Source organism: Argopecten irradians, chromosome 2 (assembly GCF_041381155.1).
Source record: "Argopecten irradians isolate NY chromosome 2, Ai_NY, whole genome shotgun sequence".
NCBI lineage: Eukaryota > Metazoa > Mollusca > Bivalvia > Pectinida > Pectinidae > Argopecten > Argopecten irradians.
This window is the reverse complement of record NC_091135.1, coordinates 10,048,732-10,070,666: the sequence shown is the minus strand read 5'-3', so window position 1 is coordinate 10,070,666 and position 21,935 is coordinate 10,048,732. Positions and strand designations below refer to the sequence as shown.

The 21,935-nt window shown below is 35.1% G+C and overlaps 4 protein-coding genes across 6 annotated transcripts; 1 reads left to right on the top strand and 3 right to left on the bottom strand.

Annotated features, from left to right (window-relative positions):
* Window positions 1–846: 846 nt before the first annotated feature.
* On the bottom strand, window positions 847–2,339 carry LOC138314396 (uncharacterized). The gene has a single exon (XM_069254707.1). It carries the CDS (start codon window positions 2,267–2,269, stop codon window positions 1,016–1,018), a length of 1,254 nt encoding a protein of 417 aa, XP_069110808.1. The 5' UTR covers window positions 2,270–2,339; the 3' UTR covers window positions 847–1,015.
* Window positions 2,340–4,172: 1,833 nt separating this feature from the next.
* Window positions 4,173–11,731, bottom strand: LOC138314395 (transmembrane protein 177-like). 3 transcript variants are annotated; one of them, XM_069254705.1, is made up of 5 exons: window positions 11,626–11,716; window positions 10,776–10,866; window positions 9,565–9,783; window positions 8,428–8,472; window positions 4,173–6,814 (listed from the first exon to the last, which is right to left on the bottom strand). In XM_069254705.1, the coding sequence occupies exons 3-5, from the start codon at window positions 9,775–9,777 to the stop codon at window positions 5,957–5,959; spliced, it is 1,116 nt and encodes a 371-aa protein (XP_069110806.1). In that variant the 5' UTR covers window positions 9,778–9,783; window positions 10,776–10,866; window positions 11,626–11,716; the 3' UTR covers window positions 4,173–5,956. The 3 variants fall into 3 exon arrangements, with proteins under 3 accessions (XP_069110806.1, XP_069110804.1, XP_069110805.1); XM_069254703.1 differs by lacking the exon at window positions 10,776–10,866 and having other exon boundaries at window positions 11,626–11,731; XM_069254704.1 differs by lacking the exon at window positions 10,776–10,866 and having other exon boundaries at window positions 11,622–11,691.
* Window positions 11,732–15,114: 3,383 nt separating this feature from the next.
* Window positions 15,115–18,870, top strand: LOC138314394 (uncharacterized). The gene is made up of 4 exons (XM_069254702.1): window positions 15,115–15,763; window positions 16,090–16,245; window positions 16,833–16,956; window positions 17,276–18,870. Exons 1-4 carry the CDS (start codon window positions 15,216–15,218, stop codon window positions 17,540–17,542), a joined length of 1,095 nt encoding a protein of 364 aa, XP_069110803.1. The 5' UTR covers window positions 15,115–15,215; the 3' UTR covers window positions 17,543–18,870.
* Window positions 18,871–19,023: 153 nt separating this feature from the next.
* LOC138314393 (uncharacterized) lies at window positions 19,024–21,935 on the bottom strand. Its single transcript, XM_069254701.1, has 4 exons — window positions 21,424–21,935; window positions 20,814–20,993; window positions 20,523–20,629; window positions 19,024–20,142 (listed from the first exon to the last, which is right to left on the bottom strand). The coding sequence occupies exons 1-4, from the start codon at window positions 21,695–21,697 to the stop codon at window positions 19,381–19,383; spliced, it is 1,323 nt and encodes a 440-aa protein (XP_069110802.1). The 5' UTR covers window positions 21,698–21,935; the 3' UTR covers window positions 19,024–19,380.

Genomic DNA, 21,935 nt, shown 5'->3' with positions numbered 1-21,935 from the left:
TAAACGTTTGTAATATTTGTCATCGTTCAGGAAAATGGTACTTGAGAATACAAGCAATTATCTGGAAGCAAAACACTCCATTACAATAGCAAAATTTACAGATTTTGTCCCATAAACAGTAATATTGTTTGGTATCAATCTAAACTGAAGCAGATGGGAGGAAATCGGAACTCTGGTCTTTTCTTGCTTAATTTTTCTTTAGATGTAAATACTTTTGAGCTTAATTCCTATTAATCAAAATGTTTTGGAAGTCATGTCAAGTAAGATAAGTCTCCAGAATCTCTCATTACCAAGGATTTATAAGCGACAGGGATTTTTCACTGCCTCTTTGCACTACGACATACCAAGCGAGACACCTATGAACCGGGAATTAAAAAAAGTCGAGTCAAAGGGAAACACCAATGTAAAGCTTAATAAATTACATAATGTCTAGGATTTTAGGACGGACTATTTAGAAGAAATGTCTTGATTTTCCATTAAAAAAATGCGACAGCTCATAATGACAGCCCGCTTCAGAAAGTAGGACGATAAAAGCCTAAGCTACACGAAAGGTTGCGCTGGTAGATATCAAAGAAAAATCAGTCGTCGCCCAACGTCATGGTCGCGACGCATTCATCCAAACCCCGAGCGAGAAATCCTTCTAAATACAAATCCTTGCTCATTCACCAATCGACATCATAGCACATTTTACACAAAAGTTAAATATAAGTATGCTACTCATTGATCATTTCAGATAGGAAATGTACACTATCCAGATAACACGCAGGATTTAATTTATCATAATGCTTAAATAAAATATCAAATTAAATACCAAAGTCACAAAGACTATTAATTTTGCGTCATGCATTTTATTTTATTACTTGGCGAATCTCATTACAAGTGGCGTAAGCTTATGTGTAGACTGACAAATAAAAGATGGTTCGAAAGAAAGTAGATAAAAAATGCGATGGGTGGACAAGTAATTGTCTTTGAAAAAAGTCTTTCGTCAAATGATATATTAAACTCTAGTTCTATTTCAGTCAAATTTATAGACTTCGAACGCCGTGGATTCACCGTCCGAGGTAATGACAAATTCGTGTTGGGTGGGATGAAATATGATACCATATGGCCGACTTACGTTATGATGCATTTTCATGAGAATACGTCCGCTTGTTCCGTCATTAAATATCTGATGGACATGCCCAGTCTCACGAGAACACGCATACGCATTTCCAAATTGGTCACACGCGATCCCCGATAAACCTTTGAGATCCTCGTCTTGGTAACGGAAACCGGAAGTGCCGTCCAGCTTCATGCAGACGACATTGTCGCCATCTTTGAACCAGAAGCTGTTGGTCCTCGAACAAGCTGCGACGTATGTACATACTCCGTTGGTTGGGAATGAATTGAGTGACGAACCATCAACAGAGATCATCTCGATGGAGTTTGGACATCCGGCGAGTATGACGTCGTCGATGACGGAAATACCCCATGTTCCTTTTGGCACCTTCAGTTTATCTTGGTACTCGATGTCGTCCCCATCCATGCTGTAGCGGTAGATGTCTTTTTCGAAGTAATATCCAACAGCTATGAAGACACTTTGGTGTCTTTTGCTGTAAACGATGTCACTTGGTGGTTTGTCGATTGACATTGCTTTCTCTATCTTGTAGCTCTTGTCAAACAGAAGCAGACGACGATGCTTTTGGTCGGCCATCAAACATTTCCCGCTCGGAAGGTAGGTACCGCCTGTAAGTTTGGCAGCCTGCTTTCCGCCAAGCATCTCTACGACCCTGGACACAGGTCGCTCGGTCAAGTTGGCAGTCTCCTCTTGCTTCATCAGGTCAAAGATGGCATCCATTTCTTTCACATTTGATTCTAGATTTTTTGTCAGTTCAAATGAACGCTGAGACTTTATTTCTTCAACGGTAACGCCGCCATAGTTACGAATGGTGCTGACTGCTGTATTGTCTAGAAGATCTATACTCATATCCATGTCAACTTCCATTACATCAATGTCCCTTTCGAATATTGTTCTCATCTCGCGAACATGAGATTTCACTTGAGCTTTCACCAACTCCTGTGCTATAAACATTTGACTCGGCAATGCTTTCTCTTGGAGCCCAGAAATAACAGCACAGCTATTGTCTAAATCCAATGAAAACATTTCCGTACGCCGTAAATCCGAGACAAGTCTGCCACGATTTTCTTCCCACTCAAGATGGAGATTCTCCTGAAAATCTGCTAACAAATCATCAAGTTTAGCCTTCGCCTCTTCCACCGTTGCCTTCATAACCGTTAGAAGTTTTGCGTTTTCGCAGTCGAGACTTTTAATATTTCTATCCTTGACTTCACGCAACGCATCAGCATGTCTTACCATTTCACATAGTTTCCGCTTCGTTGCCTCTGCAACTGCATTAGCATTATCCGGCGTGACATCCCCAACTGACGTCATATGTTGACATTCCTTATGGTACATCGAGGTACAAGACGAACAACATAATGCTTTGTGATCTCGACAGAAAGAAGTCAGCACATTTCTTGGATGCGATTTACAGAAGATTTCAATGTTCACCCTTGCCGATTGAATGTCTTTTGTCTCTATTGGGACAACGGTGTGACTAGCAGTGAATCTGTTTCTGTGGTGATAACTTTCACAGGAGTTACAGAGAAACTGGGAACAGTTTGAACACTTGTAGGAAGCACGACTATGATCCTTCACCATTTTACACGGATCACACAAAGAGCTACTGCTTGACGTCTTCTTCGGCAAGGTCGTCTTCGCTAAAGACTCGTACAGTTTGTTCATTGGAAATAAACCAGCACATTCATCCCATGGTACCGTATGATCGGGAATTTTTGTCGACACTGCACAAGTAGGACAAGGGAACTCGCGATCTCCAGCTACAAGTCCTAGAGTCCCAATATAGGCCTGGAGGCAACACTCACAGAATGTATGCTGACAGGGAAGAGACTTAGGAGTGTCGTAATTCTGCGAACAAATTAGACACAGCAACCGGACGGTGGGGGATGATGCAGCCATATTGGAAGACGATCTACTCGTATGTACTATGGCCAAGATTAATGTTAATCTAAGGTATGCCTATTATCTACAACAGATGATAGTATGATCAAGTCACATGATATGAAAGCTAACGATGTTATGTCAATGTACCCGGTATAGCCCGATTGGTAGTAGAGATTAGATATAACAGAAGGGCATAGTTGACAGATTCAACGTTCGTATCGTTCATGAATGAATAAAGTAGACGCAGAGAAACTGTAGCAACCAGAATAGAACATTTAAGCTGCTGATTTTCTATTTTTGTCATGGTGATATAGTTTCAGAATTAATTTTTGCGTAATAGGTACACATATATTGCTTCCAATTGATTATGAAAATAATCTGTTAAATTTCTGAGATACACGTAACTAGAACTTAAATGTGCCTTTAGTTGCATTACCTTAATTTTCCAATATTCTTTCCTGATATGAAATGGTACAAATTTTGTTCAAAGAAATGACCTTGACCAACTTCTCAGTGGCTGCCAATATATCTCGTGATTAATATATTTGACAAGAAATATACTTTGATTTGAATAACTTCAATCAATTTCATCAGTAGATAGCTGAGAGAGGAAGTTGTCAACTCTGTACGTAAATACATTCAGCATTGCATTACATACCTCTTAAGACATTGTTTAGTTATACATGTGTACTTGTAAGAGTGTCAGATTGAATAGAGAAACTTTAATATATCGCATCAGTATTCGTTATCGCAGCTCTATATACCAGTACCTGTGCATGTACTGGTACGAAGAATGACGGATACGTGGATTTATCAATGGGACCTATCTATTTACATAGTCTGGAATACTGTACTATACTATCTCCGTTTGAACACGCTCTTTGCTCCCTGTTTGATGATGTAGGCTATAGGGACAAACTTATGTATATAAAACCACAGGAGTTTGACGTTCTGTCAATAATATATAGTATACATATATAAAAAATACCCCTATATACTATATAGTGTTTTTATATAGTATCTAGGGGTATTTTTTTTATATATGTATACTATATATTATTGACAGAACGTCAAACTCCTGTGATAAAACTTAAATTGTCTATATATAGTTGATTAGATATGTACTAGTATTGTTCGTATTTTAATCAAAAAGCGAGATAAATGAAAATTTTACGACGGAGATAGACATTTTCCGATTCAGTTAAGTTTTATTCATGTTTACAACGATGACGTTGTAGATGACATCGTCATCACCAGTGGAGTTACATACTCAAAATTCTCCAATGAAAATTATAACAGAAGTATCATAAAGTTAAGGAACTTTCCTTAATTTCTCCGATGCGCTAAAACCTCGCGTAAATTATTGGTTCTGGAATTTCCTGAAGTTTTTTGACATTAGCCCAAGACATGACGAGATTTCATATTGAATAACTAGACTTTGTGTTGGGTTAATAATAATTGTCAATCTCAAAAGTCAAACAAAAGAAAAATATTTTTCCAAGGTTTAAGTTAGTTACAATTCGATCCAATCCTTCACAAAATTGATGAAAACCAAACTCCAGGTTAATACCAGTGCCCAGCTATCCAGACATCCATACAGGATTTTACACATATTTCCTATCAAAACTCTTCAGACAAAACATGTTATTTGTGAAAAAAAACCCAACCCTATAGCTATCTATATATAGGCGCTCTTTACTTCTTCGGATCGTGCACAAGGCTACACCATACTTAGACGTTTTAGGAAGCTAGATAAATGTGGATATTTTCTTGTTTGGATTTTTGCGCTTAAGTCACCTTTAAAACTGTTGTGCAATTTTTCAACCGTGCGCATTCAGTGTATAATGAAATTATTTACAAGTTGATAAGGAAAAACGGATGACAAATGAAGCACAGATCCAATATTATGCAACAAGATCTTTCAGGCCTATGCTCCAGTAATCCTTACTTCAAAGTAATGACCACGCCAAGTTTTCAACGAGTTCAAGACAAGCCTGATGACGACCGGTTTAGGGGAAGTTGTCTGGACAGAAGTTTCTGCGTTATTTAGAAGTGGTTTATCTTTTATGAAATAAGTACAAAATATCAAATGTGCTTCTGCATTTTACATTTGAGATGCCTGTCAACAATGCACATATAACAGCTCCGTGCCATTGTTATTTAAAACGTCATAACCTAATATCCCTATAAGCAATAATTTACCCTCTGAAGCTTTGTCACTTTCATGACGAAGAATTTATTTTGGTGTTTTTCACAGAGTTATAAACTGGGATATTTTTTTAGTTTTCACTCTGTGGGTTTATTTACCAGTGCCACAATGATGAGCAACAAGTCTTTAGAGCTGGTCAAAGCTAAGGATAGAGACAGCATTTCACTTCCATCTGGCATTCAACATATCACTTCGATTTCAGATACTTTGCTAGTGGGTAACTTTTTTTCCAATAGAATAACCCATAATCATAAATGGAAAATCAACTACGCGAATTTGTCAACTCTTGATCAACATCGCCAAATATCGACGGATGATTGCTGAGATTTAGCATAGCGTTGTGCAACCAACCGTGTAACTTAGATAATGTTGAACAAAAGGCAACACATTTGCTTTAAAACAATATTTTAGTCCAATTTCTTTACCTATAACATTCAAAGCAATATCAAAATAATCTTAATAGATCATGTGAAAAGAGAATTGAACACTGTAACACAGTAACTTGTAGTGTTGCAACAACCATTTTGTTTATGATGTTTCTTAATAAACAAGATTTTGCAGATATTTGAAAATAAATCAATAAATTACCGCTTTCTATCAATGATTTTCATAAAACTCGTATGAAAACATTGAATGCCATTTCGAATCTTAGTTTATTTTCACAAAACTTTTAATTAACTTGCAGAAAGACAACATAAATTGTATTTCTTCTTAAAACATATAAATATTACAGCCTAATTTCACTATACATCTGCTTCATTCCCGTGTTGGCTTGACCCTTCCTCTTTGTATTTAGATAGATAACTCTCCATGATAGCAAGTCGTTCTGTAACAGGGGTATCCTGTTGGAAGAACCATGGTCTCATATCCCCCTTTGTAGTGAATAAGTAGTTTCCGTCTTCAGGACCGAGAATATTTCTACAAGCAAGATTCCTAGATATGATACGCTGATAATAGTCCCTACCGGCCTCAGCATAGTCCTTGCCCATGGAGGCAACTACGTCATCGGACTGCTTCTCCAACCGATTTTTGTACAAAAATAACAGACTGTAATATGTCACTAACCCTGTCCCAAGGATAAACACATACATTGGTCCCCTTGCAGCCATAGTTGAGATAGCATTCAAATCAATTTTTGCCAATGCAGACAAGCCTGCCCCGACATTTTGCATCATGAGCTCCCTTGCATAATAAGCAAGGCCCAGAAACGTTGTTGCAGTGACGATGCGAAGACCGGCAATCACATTATCAGGACTGTGTTGACATGATACCACCTCTCTCATTAGAACAAACTTCCTCTCGTTGTCTGACAGGACGAGAGAATTTCGAATTGCAATACCGTCTTCTGACTTAATATCTATTGGGACTCTAGGAGTTCTTTCGATTTGGCCTTTGGAGAGCACAGTGAGTAGTCTCCCTTTGGATAGGGAATGCACATTGTCCACAAGTTCTGGTATATAATTCATGAAGTAATGTGGGATACTAACCAAACATCCAAATTTACTGTCTATGCTGCCTTTGTGGCTAGGGTGCATGCCAGGAATTATCATGAATTTGACTTTATTTTTCAAGTCCGTGCCGTCTTCCAAGTCTTGTTGAGCCTAAGTTAAACAATAAACAGTTATTTAAAATAATGACAAAACATTTTAGTATACTTAAGGATGTATTCTTCTGAGGTTTCAGTCCCGTTGATGTCTCGTTTTGACATAGGTATATCAAAGAAGTTATGAGATTTTCAAATAAAATCGATCAATATCTGTAGCAAGTTGCCAGTTGCAAATTTTGTCAAAATATTACATTTCTATTTTTAGTAGATTTTTTTTATATGGGGATTTTAAGAAATGGCCCATTTATATATAGCGGCCATTTTAAAAATTGTGTCTTTTTCGCTTTGAGTGGAGCCACAGTTTTACCATTTCTTACTGAAATTGTTTTTAGTTAAATCATCACTGCACAAGTATTTTTAGCTCTATTGAGCTAATTTTTGCTGTAAATCTTTACTTGGTTTGTGGTTATTAAGATATTGAGCATTAATGTGTGAAGTTATACACTTTTGTCACTTTATTTTTTTCATTTAATGATAATTTGAGCACTTTTATTATTTACTGTAAAATACTGAAAAATAACAAATATTCAAATTGGGCAAAAAAGTAAGCACACGGACCCCCCATTTTTTCTGTCTGATTTAGAAAGAACAGCCCATTCCCTGTTATATGCAAAATATTAAAAAAAGTTTAATACCAGAACTTTTTCTCTAAAGGGTTAAATTGGGCAAAAATGGTTGAAAATGGTGCATTTTGTACCTTAAAAGTGGTAGGGGTAGCATATGCTTTTATTTTGAGAAAAAATATTAGTCTTATTAATCAAAACTGGTATATTTTTAAAGAAGACTACTGGAAAATAAATTCTACAAGCATTCATACATATCAAACACCCCATTAGGAAATGAAAGCTTTAATCTCTTGTGTATATGGTCAAAACGGCAAAATTCCCATAAAATCCATCATTTTGTCAACAAGGTATCTTTGAGTGACAATAGCTCAAAAATGAGCACACAGACATATGTTTTTTCTTCCATTTTCTTACATGATATGAACTCCTATTTCCAAAAATCTATATGAGAAAGAAAGTTTAATACAAGAAAATTTTGACTTCTCAGAGGAGTACACCCTTATGTAAGTTGTAAAAAAACCACTGACCTATAGATAATGACTCCTGGCAATAGCCCAATGAGGTTTTTATGTTTATAAGAGGTAGAGGACAAATAGAATAAGATCATATATATATGTTGGACCAAGATGGGCAAGGCAAATCGAAATAAGTTTTGCCAACAGGTAGAGGGCAAGTAGCAGACATGTTGGACCAAGAGTGGAGAGTAATTTGCAGATACGTTGGACCAAGACGTGTAGTGCAAGTTGCAGATGTGTTGGACAAAGATGTGAAGGTCAAGTTGAAGATATGTTGGACAAAGATGTGGAGGTCAAATAGGAGATATGTTGGGCCAAGATGTGCATGTCAATTAGAAGATATGTTGGGCCAAGGCATAGAGGGCAAATAAGACCTAAGCTGGACAAAGAAGTGAAGGGCAAATAGAAGATAAGTGGAACCAAGAGATGGAGGGCAAATTGAAGATTTTCATATACCTCTACCACCCAACTACTAAAGAACTCAATTGATAGTCACAAATATGATTGATTGCACATCAATATATTACCTTGTCTTTCTGATCTGTCTTCCATTTCTGGAAATCTTTTCTCACCTATGTGTAACAGAAAACAAAACATTAAGATTCTGATAAAAATAACAAGAGCTGTTGGAGAACAGCAAAGCTCGCCTATTCAGAAGAAGTTGATGTTCAAGTATTTACTATTTAAACATGGAAATATGACAAATTAACAGACTCAAAACCCCCCTAAAGGGCCCCAAATTGGTTGTATTGTCACGTTCAGCATCCATACACATTAGGAAAATAAAATCATAAACATTTATGATGACTTAAGCTTAAACAATTGACAAAATAGACACTTGCTCAAAAACTTTAACATGGAAATATGACAAATAACAGACCCAAAAACCCCCTAAAGGGCCCCAAATTAGTTGTATTATCACGTTCAGCATCCATACACATTAGGAAAATAAAATCATAAACATTTATGATGACTTAAGCTTAAACAATAGACAAAATAGAAACTTGCTCAAAAACTTTAACATGGAAATATGACAAATTAACAGACTCAAAAACCCCCTAAAGGGCCCCAAATTGGTTGTATTATCACGTTCAGCATCCATACACATTAGGAAAATAAAATCATAAACATTTATGATGACTTAAGCTTAAACAATTGACGAAACAGAAACTTGCTCAAAAACTTTAACGTGAAATGGGACACAACGCTGACGCCGACGTCGGGGTGACAACATTAGCTCCCCCTATTCTTTGAATAGGCGAGCTAAAAACTGACACAAATCTTGCAGCTTGAAATACTTTTAAAACTCTTCATTTTTTTAGTAAAGGAATCATATCATTATATATATTAGTCAGTGGATTAAACAGCTCAGCTTTCAATAGTTTTTTTAAAACTGTATGGGACATTTAAGAAAAGGCCTATTGGCCAAATCAAAAGAACTGAAAATGCTCACATTTGATTGATCAAGTTACAATGTACAAAATAGTAAATATAAATAGTATTAAGTTTCCATTATTTTTTTTAAGTAGAACAGATACAAAAAAATCATTTCAATCAAATTGGAGATTGATAATTTCAAATTTGGTGCATACAGATATGTATGTGTATCCTAACCATGCTATGGCCAGATAATTAGTTATGCAACTTCTCAATCTTAATCTTACCTCACGAATACAAAGCCTGAGTCTGTCATCAGGTTGACAGATCGTGGCCGTGTCTGATTTGGGTTCTTTTATCCTCAGCTGATAGTACTGTTTGTATGAGGTCAGTCCGATTGTCCCTGGTACCACTGTAATTCCGTATAGGATACCAACATTTCCCAACGCAGTCAAAATCACCTTATTGGATTTCATCCATTCTAAAATTTTGGATGCCATGATGATCTGGAAAAACACAAAAGACATTTTGTAACATTCTCAATTAAATTTGTTCTTGGTGGTGTCACTGGTTACTCAGGATGAGTGAATGGCGTATGCATTGTAATATATTATGTATATTGTTAGTGTTAGATAGATATTACAGTCAAACCTTTCTATAACGACCACTGAAGGGGAGACAGAAAAACGGTCACTATAGACAGGTTGCCTTTATAGACAAATTGGGGCTTTCATGCCAACCAGCGAGTCAGAAAATAAAACAGAATTAAATTAATGCAAAACAGATATGTTATTGGATATTTACATATTTATTACCATGCATTATTTAAAACTAATTGTGTCAATATATTTCCGTGATTTGTATTATTCGTATTATTTTTTAATGTTTGGATTGGGCTTTCAAATGCAAGCGGAAATTTCGATCATAACAAAATCAACTTCTTTTGGTACACATTAGAAGTAGATTTTTTTCAGCTTTGAACATAATGATTACCTTATTGTAGTTGTAAAATCACAATTGATGAAAGATTTAGGACAACCTACTAATATTCAATTTCATAATCAGTTACCATTTACAGAAAACTTTCTACATATGGTCATGTATATTCATATACATGTATTTCCATTAATCTTATAGTTTCCCTGAAGCATTTTAAAAAGATTCCCCCCCCCCCCTTTATTCAAATTTAAATGTGAATATACCATGTCTAAGGCATTTTGAGATGTGGTGTTATCTCCCATTTAAGAATTGATTATTACCTTTCAAAATTGATAGTCTTTAGGAAAATTATAAGGCCAATAAAAAATGTTTTCTGTTTAGGGTTACACCACAGACTCTAATTTTTTACCCTCGACCCTACTTCCCCTCCCCCCCCCCCCCCCCCCCCAAAATTTTCTACAAAAAAAATTTTAAGTTTGGATTTTGGTCTCAGACTCAAGTTCCGGCCATTATTTAGAGTGAAAAACTGTGTGACAGTTATACAATTTGCGTATATTACCAGGTAATTAATAGATTGGTGTAAATGTGTTTCTCCTGGTACTCCAGCTTTCCTTCGCTGCCTACCCAAAGATTTCTCAAAACGACTTGGACTGTTTGAAAGTTATAAAACCAAAATATTAAAAAACAAACCTTATTCTTGAACAAGAGTTATCTGCTCTTGTCAAAGAATACTGACTTCAAAGTGAAAACAGTGTTCAGTTGAATACATCTCATATTTATTACTCAATGAAATATTCATATTACAGCATGTAAGAAATTCTTAAAAATACATTGCACACAAAACCTCAGTGATGAGGTCTGCACATTTTATAATCGCAATGTTTTAGATATATATATAGTATTTATTTACATAATAAACCTCTGAATTGCATAGAAATATATATGCATGTAAAAACCGTTCACATACTGTACAATAATGCACAAAAATATGTTCTAGTTACGATCAGTAGTATATACTTTAACGCTATGTAGGCCTATATACTGTATCCGTGTACCGTTTGCTACAAATAAATGTATAAAACATGCTACACGAAAGTTATCCTGATTTTAGTACAACCCAAAGTGAAGGACACTAATCAAACAATATTAGGAATATCGATAGCTTGGAATTTAACTATATGTACATATGAAAATGGATACTTTTATATGATACTGCAAAGTTGCTAGTTTAATACAAAGCGAGAATGGAGTATTTTCACAACAACGAATTCATTCTCATACAGTATTCTGCACGCGAACACTGTTACGAAAGCCCGACAACAAGCTGGCGATACAGATCCCTTATTCCAATACGATGAATTGAAATATATACTTTGAATACAGTCCTAAGTGAATTATTGTGTACCCACCAAACTTTAGAGTTGTCACCTCTTACGGTGGTTGGTTACATAAACTTCACTAGTACTCTTCAACCTCTCACATGGGGGCAGCCATCTTGGGTGCGGGTAAAGTAAGGAACGATGGACGGCCTTAATCGAGGACAGAGACTAAAGTTCCGGTTTAAGACGGATTTTTTTCGTGTTACAGAGAGCATATTCCTGACACTATATTTTTCAGTCTTTTCAAATTAAAAAAATACAGTGTACAACATAAGCATTATTAGATGTCGGTATGGCGTCTATTTTGATCGTGTGCTTCTTATACGGTTTGTACAATGTATGTTACTATATAATGTACAGAGTTGGCATTTTACCTTTTTTACTTCAATTCTCACTAAATCTCCCAAGTTCATTTCTGCTGCAAATATGTTGAAGGTTCACCGTGATGAAAGTATCATTGATAATTTGAATTATAGCCTACAAATATATTATATTTCTTATTTTTTTTAATTTGAAAAATACAATGTAACAAATCAGGTTATGGAAAAAGATATGTCCGTTTTTAAAAAGAGCGACATTTTTATTTCGTTTAAGCTGTGTTAGATATTTGAAAAAAAAAGAAAAGTTGACAATGTTTAAGTGTTTAATCGGTCAATATATGGAGAGTTAAAAAACATTTGCTAGAGTTGTACATGAAAAGGTTTTGGGAACGTTGCACTCAAATGTATTACCCATAATATCAGTGGTTATGTAGGCCTAAGTAGAATTTAAAAATGTGTCATTCATATTGAATTAAAAATAACATAAAATTATTCACATTCTACAAATTGTGAATAGAAATTGTGTTTAGATCTAGACAATAATGTTTTCACACATCTTATCCACTAATCACAATTACATAATTGTACATTTTTTATTCATATAAGTGGATTTTATAGCTATTTTTAGTCAGGACAGGTCACTGATACAAATGCATGGATTTAGTAGTTCATGAAAATCGTAAGAAGAGAAACATTAGGACATACTAAGGATTTATACGTCCATGGGACACACCCGCGAACACTTTTAAAGAGACACTTAGGGAAAATATCATCATTCTCGCTTGGTACATTACAGCTGTAGGTATAGGGTGTTGAAGTCGTTTCCAATTACATCGGCATCTATTTATGTAATGTGGTGACAAACTAAACACAAACCATATCAATGTTATGACATATACAGTTGGTAGTAGACTAAAGGTTACACATTATGCACACGGTGTGAACTACGAGTGGACACGGAGTGCACGAGGTTTAGACTACAGGTAGACACGGAGTGCACGAGGTTTAGACTACAGGTAGACACGGAGTGCACGAGGTTTAGACTACAGGTAGACACGGAGTGCACTACGTGTGAACACGGTGTCAACTACAGGTGGACATCGTGTCCAGGTAATATGTCCACTACATTCAGACGACAGACAAACTAGATGATGTATTACAGAGATATGAGAAAAGATCTATTTATTCTGCAGTATATATGGACTTTGACAGATAGAAATATATATTGCGATCAGAAACATACATGTAATATTTATTGTAACATAAAACTGCCCTTAATTACTAGAAACCATTCGCACGGTAATGCTTATTTGAATTGATACATATAAAGTAAAATGTATCAATACACATTGTCATACAATTTAATTTATTAATTAGGACATTTAGTAGAAGTTATAAAAGCAAATTAACTGCGTACATGTTGTTACGGTAAACCACGCACTGGTTATGTCTCACCAATGGATCGTTCAAGTCCGCATTTTCCTATTAAAAACTTTTTTTCTTGCTAGTGATATATAGTTTAAACATTGACTTTTTATCTAATAAATCTTACTTTGGATAGTTCGAACCAAGGACATAGATGAAATTCTTGTGAGAACACATTTTTTTTTATTAAAAAGGATAGATTATAGTTTTCAAAACGGCAAGGTGTGCGAAATAGTTTTAAGTCCTGTCAAATGTGTAAACGTGTGCATTTGCTTCATGGAACCTGGTGCGTTGCAAAGCATTGGAAATATGAAAAATCGTCCATAGATGTTAAAAGACGGCATTAGAAATTGCGTTTTATTGTGTCAACCGATTGAGGAACCTGTAAGCACTTAAAAAAGTAATAATTTAGTATTGGGCATGTGGCTGCTTGCGAGCATCAACACAGAGTGAGTACGTCCATAACGAAATGGTATTAGGCCTATCTTATTCTTTTTTCTTTGTCTTCCTGACTGATTATTATATGGATTCCCTTAATATTGGCATTTGTATCAGTCCCGTGAATCCAGGGCGCATCGCCTGTACGTTGGAGCTGACATATAATTTATTTTGTTTTTGTAAGTAGGCATGAAAGTAGATCAATATTTGTACAATTTTAGTACATCTGATGACGACTCGCTTTCTTTACTTATTTATAATAAGTTATAACAAACTGTAGGTAATAACTGTAACATATGTACTTTTTATAATTCAAATTGTCAAAAAAAAAAAAAAAAGAAAAAAAATTTATCTGTCTATTGTAAAGACGAAGTTATTTTGTAATCAAGCGTTTTACCTACATGGATCAAATATCCAGGATGCCATGAAAACTCTACTATTAGTTATTATATAATATAGTTCATGACCTCTTTTAGTATATTGCCTGATCTACAGGGATATGAGAGTAAGTCACAGTTTACATCAATTTGACCACAGGTTTACGACGCGCAAAAAAAAAAAAAAAAAAAAAAAAACAGCTAGAAATTCTAAAAATACTATTTTTAGTAATTTTTTTTTTGCGAGTCGTAAACCTGTGTTTGGACCTACTAAAGTGTCCATAGACCGTTTTAGACGTTTTTGGGTCTAGATCAAAAATGAGTAAAATCATATTCTACAAATGTAGTACTTATACACCAAAATGCATATGGCGGAAAGCTCACCGAGACAAATAACCTAACCCACCCTAGTTGTATCGGCTAAAATATTACATTTATTTAGTCTTCAAAAAACGGTTACTACCGTACGCGTTGTAAAGAGCGATAATTTTTTCCATCTAAAATTACCCTACACAACAATATAAAGTGTCGTTACTAAGAAATAATAATAATTTGTTTTCTCGTTTACGTATGATGTCAACTATAAAGAAACGTCGATGGTTATATTTGTCTCGTTTGTTTTGTTCGTGGATTTTTCTTGTCAAATGAAAATGTGGAGTACACAAAGACAGTTTTGCTTCACATTTCATGACCATACATTATACATCGTGTACTAGTATCTTAAAGATGCTCCATTGCTGACAAATGGTGCTTTTTTCACTATCAAAAACAGGAGCAGACGATTTAGTATTTTTTTTTTCAGTTACAAAAATTACTTACTTTACACTATCACATCATTGAAAGTTTGAGCTTGTAATTTTACTTCAAGTTAAAAATATAAAAAAAAATAATTAATTGCATCCCGAAAAAAATTCTTGGCACTATATCCTATATTGAATGAAGTACTGATTGCGCAATAGACCATTTTCAGGTACATTTGGTCCGCATCCGGATCCGTGCTTAGAATTCGCTTAGTCACGTGATACCCGACATCACTCATCATTGTTTACATAGAAACAACATGGCGAATGCGGAAGTATCTACGAAGAAAGTACCAGAATTACAGCGGTTTCTAAAGATTAGAGGTATAACGACAACAAATTTGAAGAAAACACATTTGATAGATCTGTGCCAAGCTGTAGAAGCTATAAACTTGCCCATAGACCCTGATTGTGCGACATGTAGCGGCGACAAATCGTGTACACCTGCAACGTACGGGATACCAGATCCATTTGTTTTAGACAATTATACGTCGGATTTATCCTATATTCCAAACATCAGCTTATATGACGTGTTCAACTATCTTATAAATAAGATATCAACATATGATAAACGTAAACTGAAGGCATACAAGTCGTGTGACGAGTATAGACTGTATTTTGATGGCCATGTTCAAGACCTGCAGTTCAGCGAAGTCCGACCTTCCAGCGATGTTTGCGCATTTAGGGCTACAGTCAAGCCGACTCAGAAGGATGTGACTTATTTGTCGAAGTCAGCATACGACGTGTGGATTGTTTGTGGGAAGGATATTGGTGACATCAAGATGGCTTACTGTACTTGCATAGGAGGGTAAGAAATTGTATAATGTATATTTTTGTAATAGAAATATCTACATGTATATAAAATTTAAATCAACAAGTAAGCTTATCCCTGAATTTGAAAAGTGTGAATTTATTGTGACAATGCAGTTAATATTTGGAGGTTTACTATATTCTTAAACTTATATTATATCATACTGACAATTCCTTAGCTTATGCTATTTCAGTTCCCCAAATAGGCATTGGAAGACCATTTATTGTAAATGTTCTTGTTTTATCCAAGTAATTTGTGTGCTTGTACCAGCAGTGTACAAACAATACATGAAATACAATGAAATAATTTTCTTCTGATAACAGAGCTGATGGTGCATGCAGACATATTGGGGCTACACTATATGAAATTGAGGCATTTGAAGTAAAGTCGGTGACAGATGGTGACAACATTTGGGTGAAACGTCCACGACAACATGACTGTCCAGTCCCAATAAAGCAACTGAAGGTTATGAAAGCAAGGTACATTGACTATCGCTTGATAAGTATCACAAGTTAACTGAATGTGCAATTATAATTTTACAAGTTTTATGTACAGTGGAACTCGGTTAATACAAACTTGAAGGGACCGAGATACAACTTCGAGTTATCCGAGTGTTCGAATTAAACGAGTTCTCAATTAAGTCTACAGACGATCTCTATACATGGTTTTAGATCTACTTGCAAAATTATAACAATAAAACCGAAATAATGTACTACATTTGCTGATGTATGTAAATTGTTTTAGCTTCATGTTAGTTAAATGAATTTTTTTTTTATGTTTTTTTTTTTTTTTTGGGGGGGGGGGGGCAAAAAGTATATAAAATTTGTTCTGTAAGCTAATTATAGTACAGTGTAACTTACAAAAGGAAATAAAATCACTGTGAATCTAAAGAGCTTTTATAGCTTAATTGTTTATCAGGTGATTTATAACTTGTTCCATTTTTATATATTACCATTATTCACTTAGTACCAAAATTATTTAAGCCATTCAGAGGAATTCAGCTCAGTTGATAAATATAATTTAATATTTAATAGACTCACTTGATAATACCATATTTTATTGGCAGGTATACTAGTACAGCCGACGACTATCAGCAGTCCAGTGCTCAACACTTTGACCCTCGTTGTTTGGACCATAGACAGAGTTACACAGAGACAGATATCAGTGACATTGCTCAAAGCCTTAGAGAGGTACAAAATAACACAAAATACTTATATTAAAACTGTTTAATTTTTGTTTAATCTTTTAGTGTCATCTGTCCATGATTTAATTGTTCTATCTTTACTAATACACTGCATTCTAAGTTTAACATTAGTTTATGATATTCTAGTTTGTCTAGTATTATAGAGGATTCTAATGCAAATAAATTAGATTCATACTAAACTACTGAGTGAGAAAACAGCTACAGTTTGTCCAGGCATATGTAATTTGCTAGATATGAATATGCAGTAAATACCACTGTAGTCTTATTTTTATAGATACCTATATCTAGTTTAGTTTCATTTTCAGATTTCCCCAGATATGCAGGTTTTGGAACTTCTAGATGTCAACACACCTAACACTGATGTTCATATGGAGGAACAATGCCACGAATGTCCATCTTTGTTTGTATCAGATATACTGAGGAATGCCAATACCGAGGAGGAGTTTGTGGAACTGCTCTCATTGACTGAGGAAAACATATCTCATGTTGAAACATGCACATTAACACAATCAGAGAACAAAAACTGGAAAGAACTCCCGAAAGGGCAGAATAACTGCATCCAACTTTTCTAAAGTGTGCAAGGCTGTGGATAATGACAAGTGCCCCCCTTCCTTGATGAAGACACTCTTAGGAGACTACGAGGAATGCTCAGCTCCCCCTCTGCTATGGGGTAAGAAGAAGGAGAACACAGCTATCCAGCTATATATGAGAGTTTGTCGTAAAACTCACATACATGCTCGTTTATCCAGGAAGGGCTTACGGTTACATTCAACCATGCCATATATTGGTTGTTCTGTTGATGGGTTCATTCAGTGCAAATGTCATGGCAGTAAACTCATTGAAGTGAAGTGCCCTTTCACCAGAAGGGAAGATAATCCAAAGGATGTATGTTTACAGAATGGCTGTACTTACAATGAAAATGGTGAACTTATAGTTACAGAAGATTCTGAATATTATCATCAGATCCAAGGCCAAATGGGAATTTATAACTTGCAATGTTCTGACCTTATCTTGTATACTAAAAAGGGAATTTGTGTGGCTCATGCCAGTTTTGACAAGGAATTTTATCATAGAATGCTCAGCAAACTCGATCAATTCTTCAGAAATCATGTTGTCAAATCATTGTTTGAATCTAAACAGTAATTACATGCATCTACTTGGACTGGCCACCAGTCTCTAAGAATATTGAAAAACATCACTAAAATTTGGTTTGATTATTTTTGTCTCTATACTACACATCCGATTCTAGATTTCAAACCAGGGGAGATAATCTAGTGAAGAACTCTGCTGAGAAAGTCTTATCAATAAACTTAGGGTCTTGTGGCCAGTCTAGCATCTACTGAACTGTTCTATGATACAGGAGTTAACTGTTAAAGGATATTGATCAGTATTCATTGAACAATCTATATAAATGTCATGGTGCTATATCATTTACTATAATTATTAAATTGATTAACTTTCATAAATGATAACACAAACATTCAGGTATATCCTCATTCAATAGTTTTTTTTATTTAAAGAGAATGTTCACAAGTAGGTACAATGTGCAGGCTGTGGCCTTGGTTTGTTTTTACATTGTAGAATGATGAATGTCTTATCATTAGATCTGAGTCATCTGACAAAAAACTGTCACATTATCAATTAAATACATCAAGTCAAATACTTTGCTAATATTGTTACAGTTTCAAAAAAATTGCAGTTTTGGCTTTTGAGTAATGATCTAAAGCCATTGACACTTGAAATGATATGATCTTATTATGTACCATATTCTTTTATTTTTTTTATATGTATTGTAGTATGTTAAACTTGTTATGAACTTGATCTGTTGAAAATATTTGATTGTTACACTCATTGCACCTCTATGAGTGAATAAAACAATCTTGAAAATCTTCAAAACTTGGTACACTTTGTTGTATTTTATTTGACCTCTTAGAAAACCAACTGTCTTTTGCGGCTACTAAATTTTTGTGATTTCTATTTCAAAACAAGTTCACAAAGATTAACAATCATGGATTTGAAAAAAATTAATTAATATTCTATCAATATAAAAAGATGTAGATGTTAATTTGTGGATATAAAACTTGTGAACTTAAATTGCATAAGAAAGAAAATTGGTTTACAGTATACCACTTGGCATTTCTGTTCATATTCTCATACAAGTTGAAAAAATTTCCACAACAAATACTCTGTCATAAAACTTCATTTATCACGTAACTGGCCCGTTAGCCATATTTAAATAAAAGTAATGTGATAAATAGAATCTTACAATCCTGATTTCAGACTAGGTAATATGAAATTTATCAAACTCGTAAATAATTTGATATGCCACTCACCTAAAGGCTCGTGGCATATCAAATTATTGAACTAATTTGATAAATTTCATATTACATAGCCAATCATGTATGATCCTCTATTTAACTAATTGTTTATCAAGATTGCACAACATTGCACACACTTTAACTATTTGAGTGTACAAAGGTTTCATACTAAGTGCAATAACACCCTGCAAAATTGCAAAGTTTTTCAATCGGCCAATGGCTCTCTCAACATGGATGCGAGCTCGTGCAATGCGTCTGGTTTTAGTTGTGGCATTACTGCACATTTGTTTTCCCATTGAGAAAGGTGGAATATTTAAAGTTGCACCTTTTAATGCCAATTCTCCACGAATTAAAAAACCACGATCTGCCATGATGTCGTCGCCAAACTCAATATTGTTTAAAAACCCAGAGTCTTGTACAATTCTCTTATCCGAGATACTGCCAGTAAATAAGTCAGATATAAAGATAAAGGAACCCTTAGGACTTACACCCACAAGACACTTAAAAGTGTTGTGATGCTTATAGTTGGAGTAAGTTATTCTTTGAGCAGATGGGAGACTTGGCCTTTGTACAAAAAATTCAGTGCAGTCTATTATACATCTGGTCTTTTTGAAATACTTAAAGCATTTGGGCATGTTCTCTCTGACTTGTTCCCTTGTTGGCCACCTTATCAAGAAACTCAAATCAACGTACATTAAGCTAAGCCATGTGGTAAATATGCGGCAAACGGAACTCTCTGAAATACCAAACATGTTTCCGAGAGACTTAGTATCAAATCCTCTTCTGAGTCGCAAAAGGGTAAGGGTAAATTCCTCCTGAAGTAAAAGTGTCCGTTTTGGTCCTCTCTTTGGAGTCTGAAAATTAAGGTCAAATTATTGTAATGACTATATTGTAAAACGGGTAATTGGTATCTGTGGATCATGACTACTGTATTTCATTTATTATTGTAACTGCAGTGCACATTATTTTATGTAATTATAATCACTGTTTTTGGCAGGATTCGAACTCCGGGCCTCTGGGTTACTAGTCTGATGGTCAACTGAACCATATAAAGAGACGTTCTCTCTAGCCGGGCGATATATTGTGGCTAGTATTGACAGGGTTACATTATGTACAATATATACTTTACACACACAGATAACTTCATCATCAAACTCTCACAAGCATCTAGTATAATTAGTGATCTATAAACATGTACTGTATAAATATACAGTGTAATGTAGACTGTAATTACCATTGAATCATGGGGCTCACTGGTATCAGCACTGTTCCAATACACCATCGAAGAAGCCTTTGACTTCAGAATATTAAAGAAGGTGATAAAGATTGCCAGTGTTATACCTGCAATAAACAAACTTTCTGTTAATTTTCATACACTGGGATATTTTAAAAAGAAGTGAAATAAATACATTACAAATGAGAGGGTGTTGATAACAAAAGAGAATTATGAAATATCATACTGGTAGGTATATGCAAAATTTAATTTATACAGAATGACCAACATATATATTTTACTAGTACTCACCTGTGTAAAACTTGCATGACCTGTCATCTTTGAATACATCATCCATTAGGAGCTTACGTTTCATGTTTCCTGTGTCATGGAAGTGTTTATCCTCATAGCAAGACATGTCTTCCAAGCTGATATTTGTCTGGGTTGAAACAGTGGCCATTTGCTTTTGTTTACAATATGCATGGTCATCATCTGTGAAATAATATACAGTGCTGTATATGATATCGAACGGACAATATGTGGAAAGAATATTTTATTTGTATATATATTTACATGTATATGTGTGTGTGTGTGTGTGTGTGTGTGTGTGTGTGTGTAACAGTAATTTTAAAAGATCCAGTGAAGATTACATACAAATGTAATTTCAGAATACATGTTTCTGATTATCCATACTCATAGATCCAAATACATAATTTTACCTCTACCAGAAACATACAGTATACACTTTAAGGTTTCAGTGATACAATGGACATTGAACTTCTCAATCTGAAATAAAACCACAAGCCCAAGAGGCACATGTACATGATACAATATGTTTCTGCTAGTTACAGTCTATAACTCTAAACTGACTACAAATGTATATATATACAGAAGTGCAGTGTATAATACCAGGATATTGTACCTTCTTGTAGAATGTTGTCGTCTGACTCTGATATTAGGTCGATGGTCTCTGATTTCTGTGGCGCATCATCGTCTGCCGCAATGGTCACATAGTCGGCAGGTGCAGGAACCGGCTCGTTTAGAATGCTTTGCTCGTTTATAATTGTGCCCTTATCTGATTTACTAGTACATGTAGTATACAGTTCTCTTCTGACTGGAGGTTTCCTAGCACTAACAACTCTTCCACGCGCAATCCGCACGCACAGGGTACGGATGGACATCTGTCGGGCGACCATCTACAAAATGTTTACTACAAACATATGCATGTTTGTTTACATTGGCAACAGTGAACGACTTTCTCCCACACGCTTGCACCCATATCTTTGTGTCATGTAACCTCGTTTTTGGCTTCGGGACAGGCCAAAATTCTACATCTTTCATATACTCTTTGTCCTTATACCGAGTGTCGCTGTTGCAAGTGCCCCAGGCACAACGTTTCACCATGTTTGTTTTGGAATTTCACCGCTTGTCAAT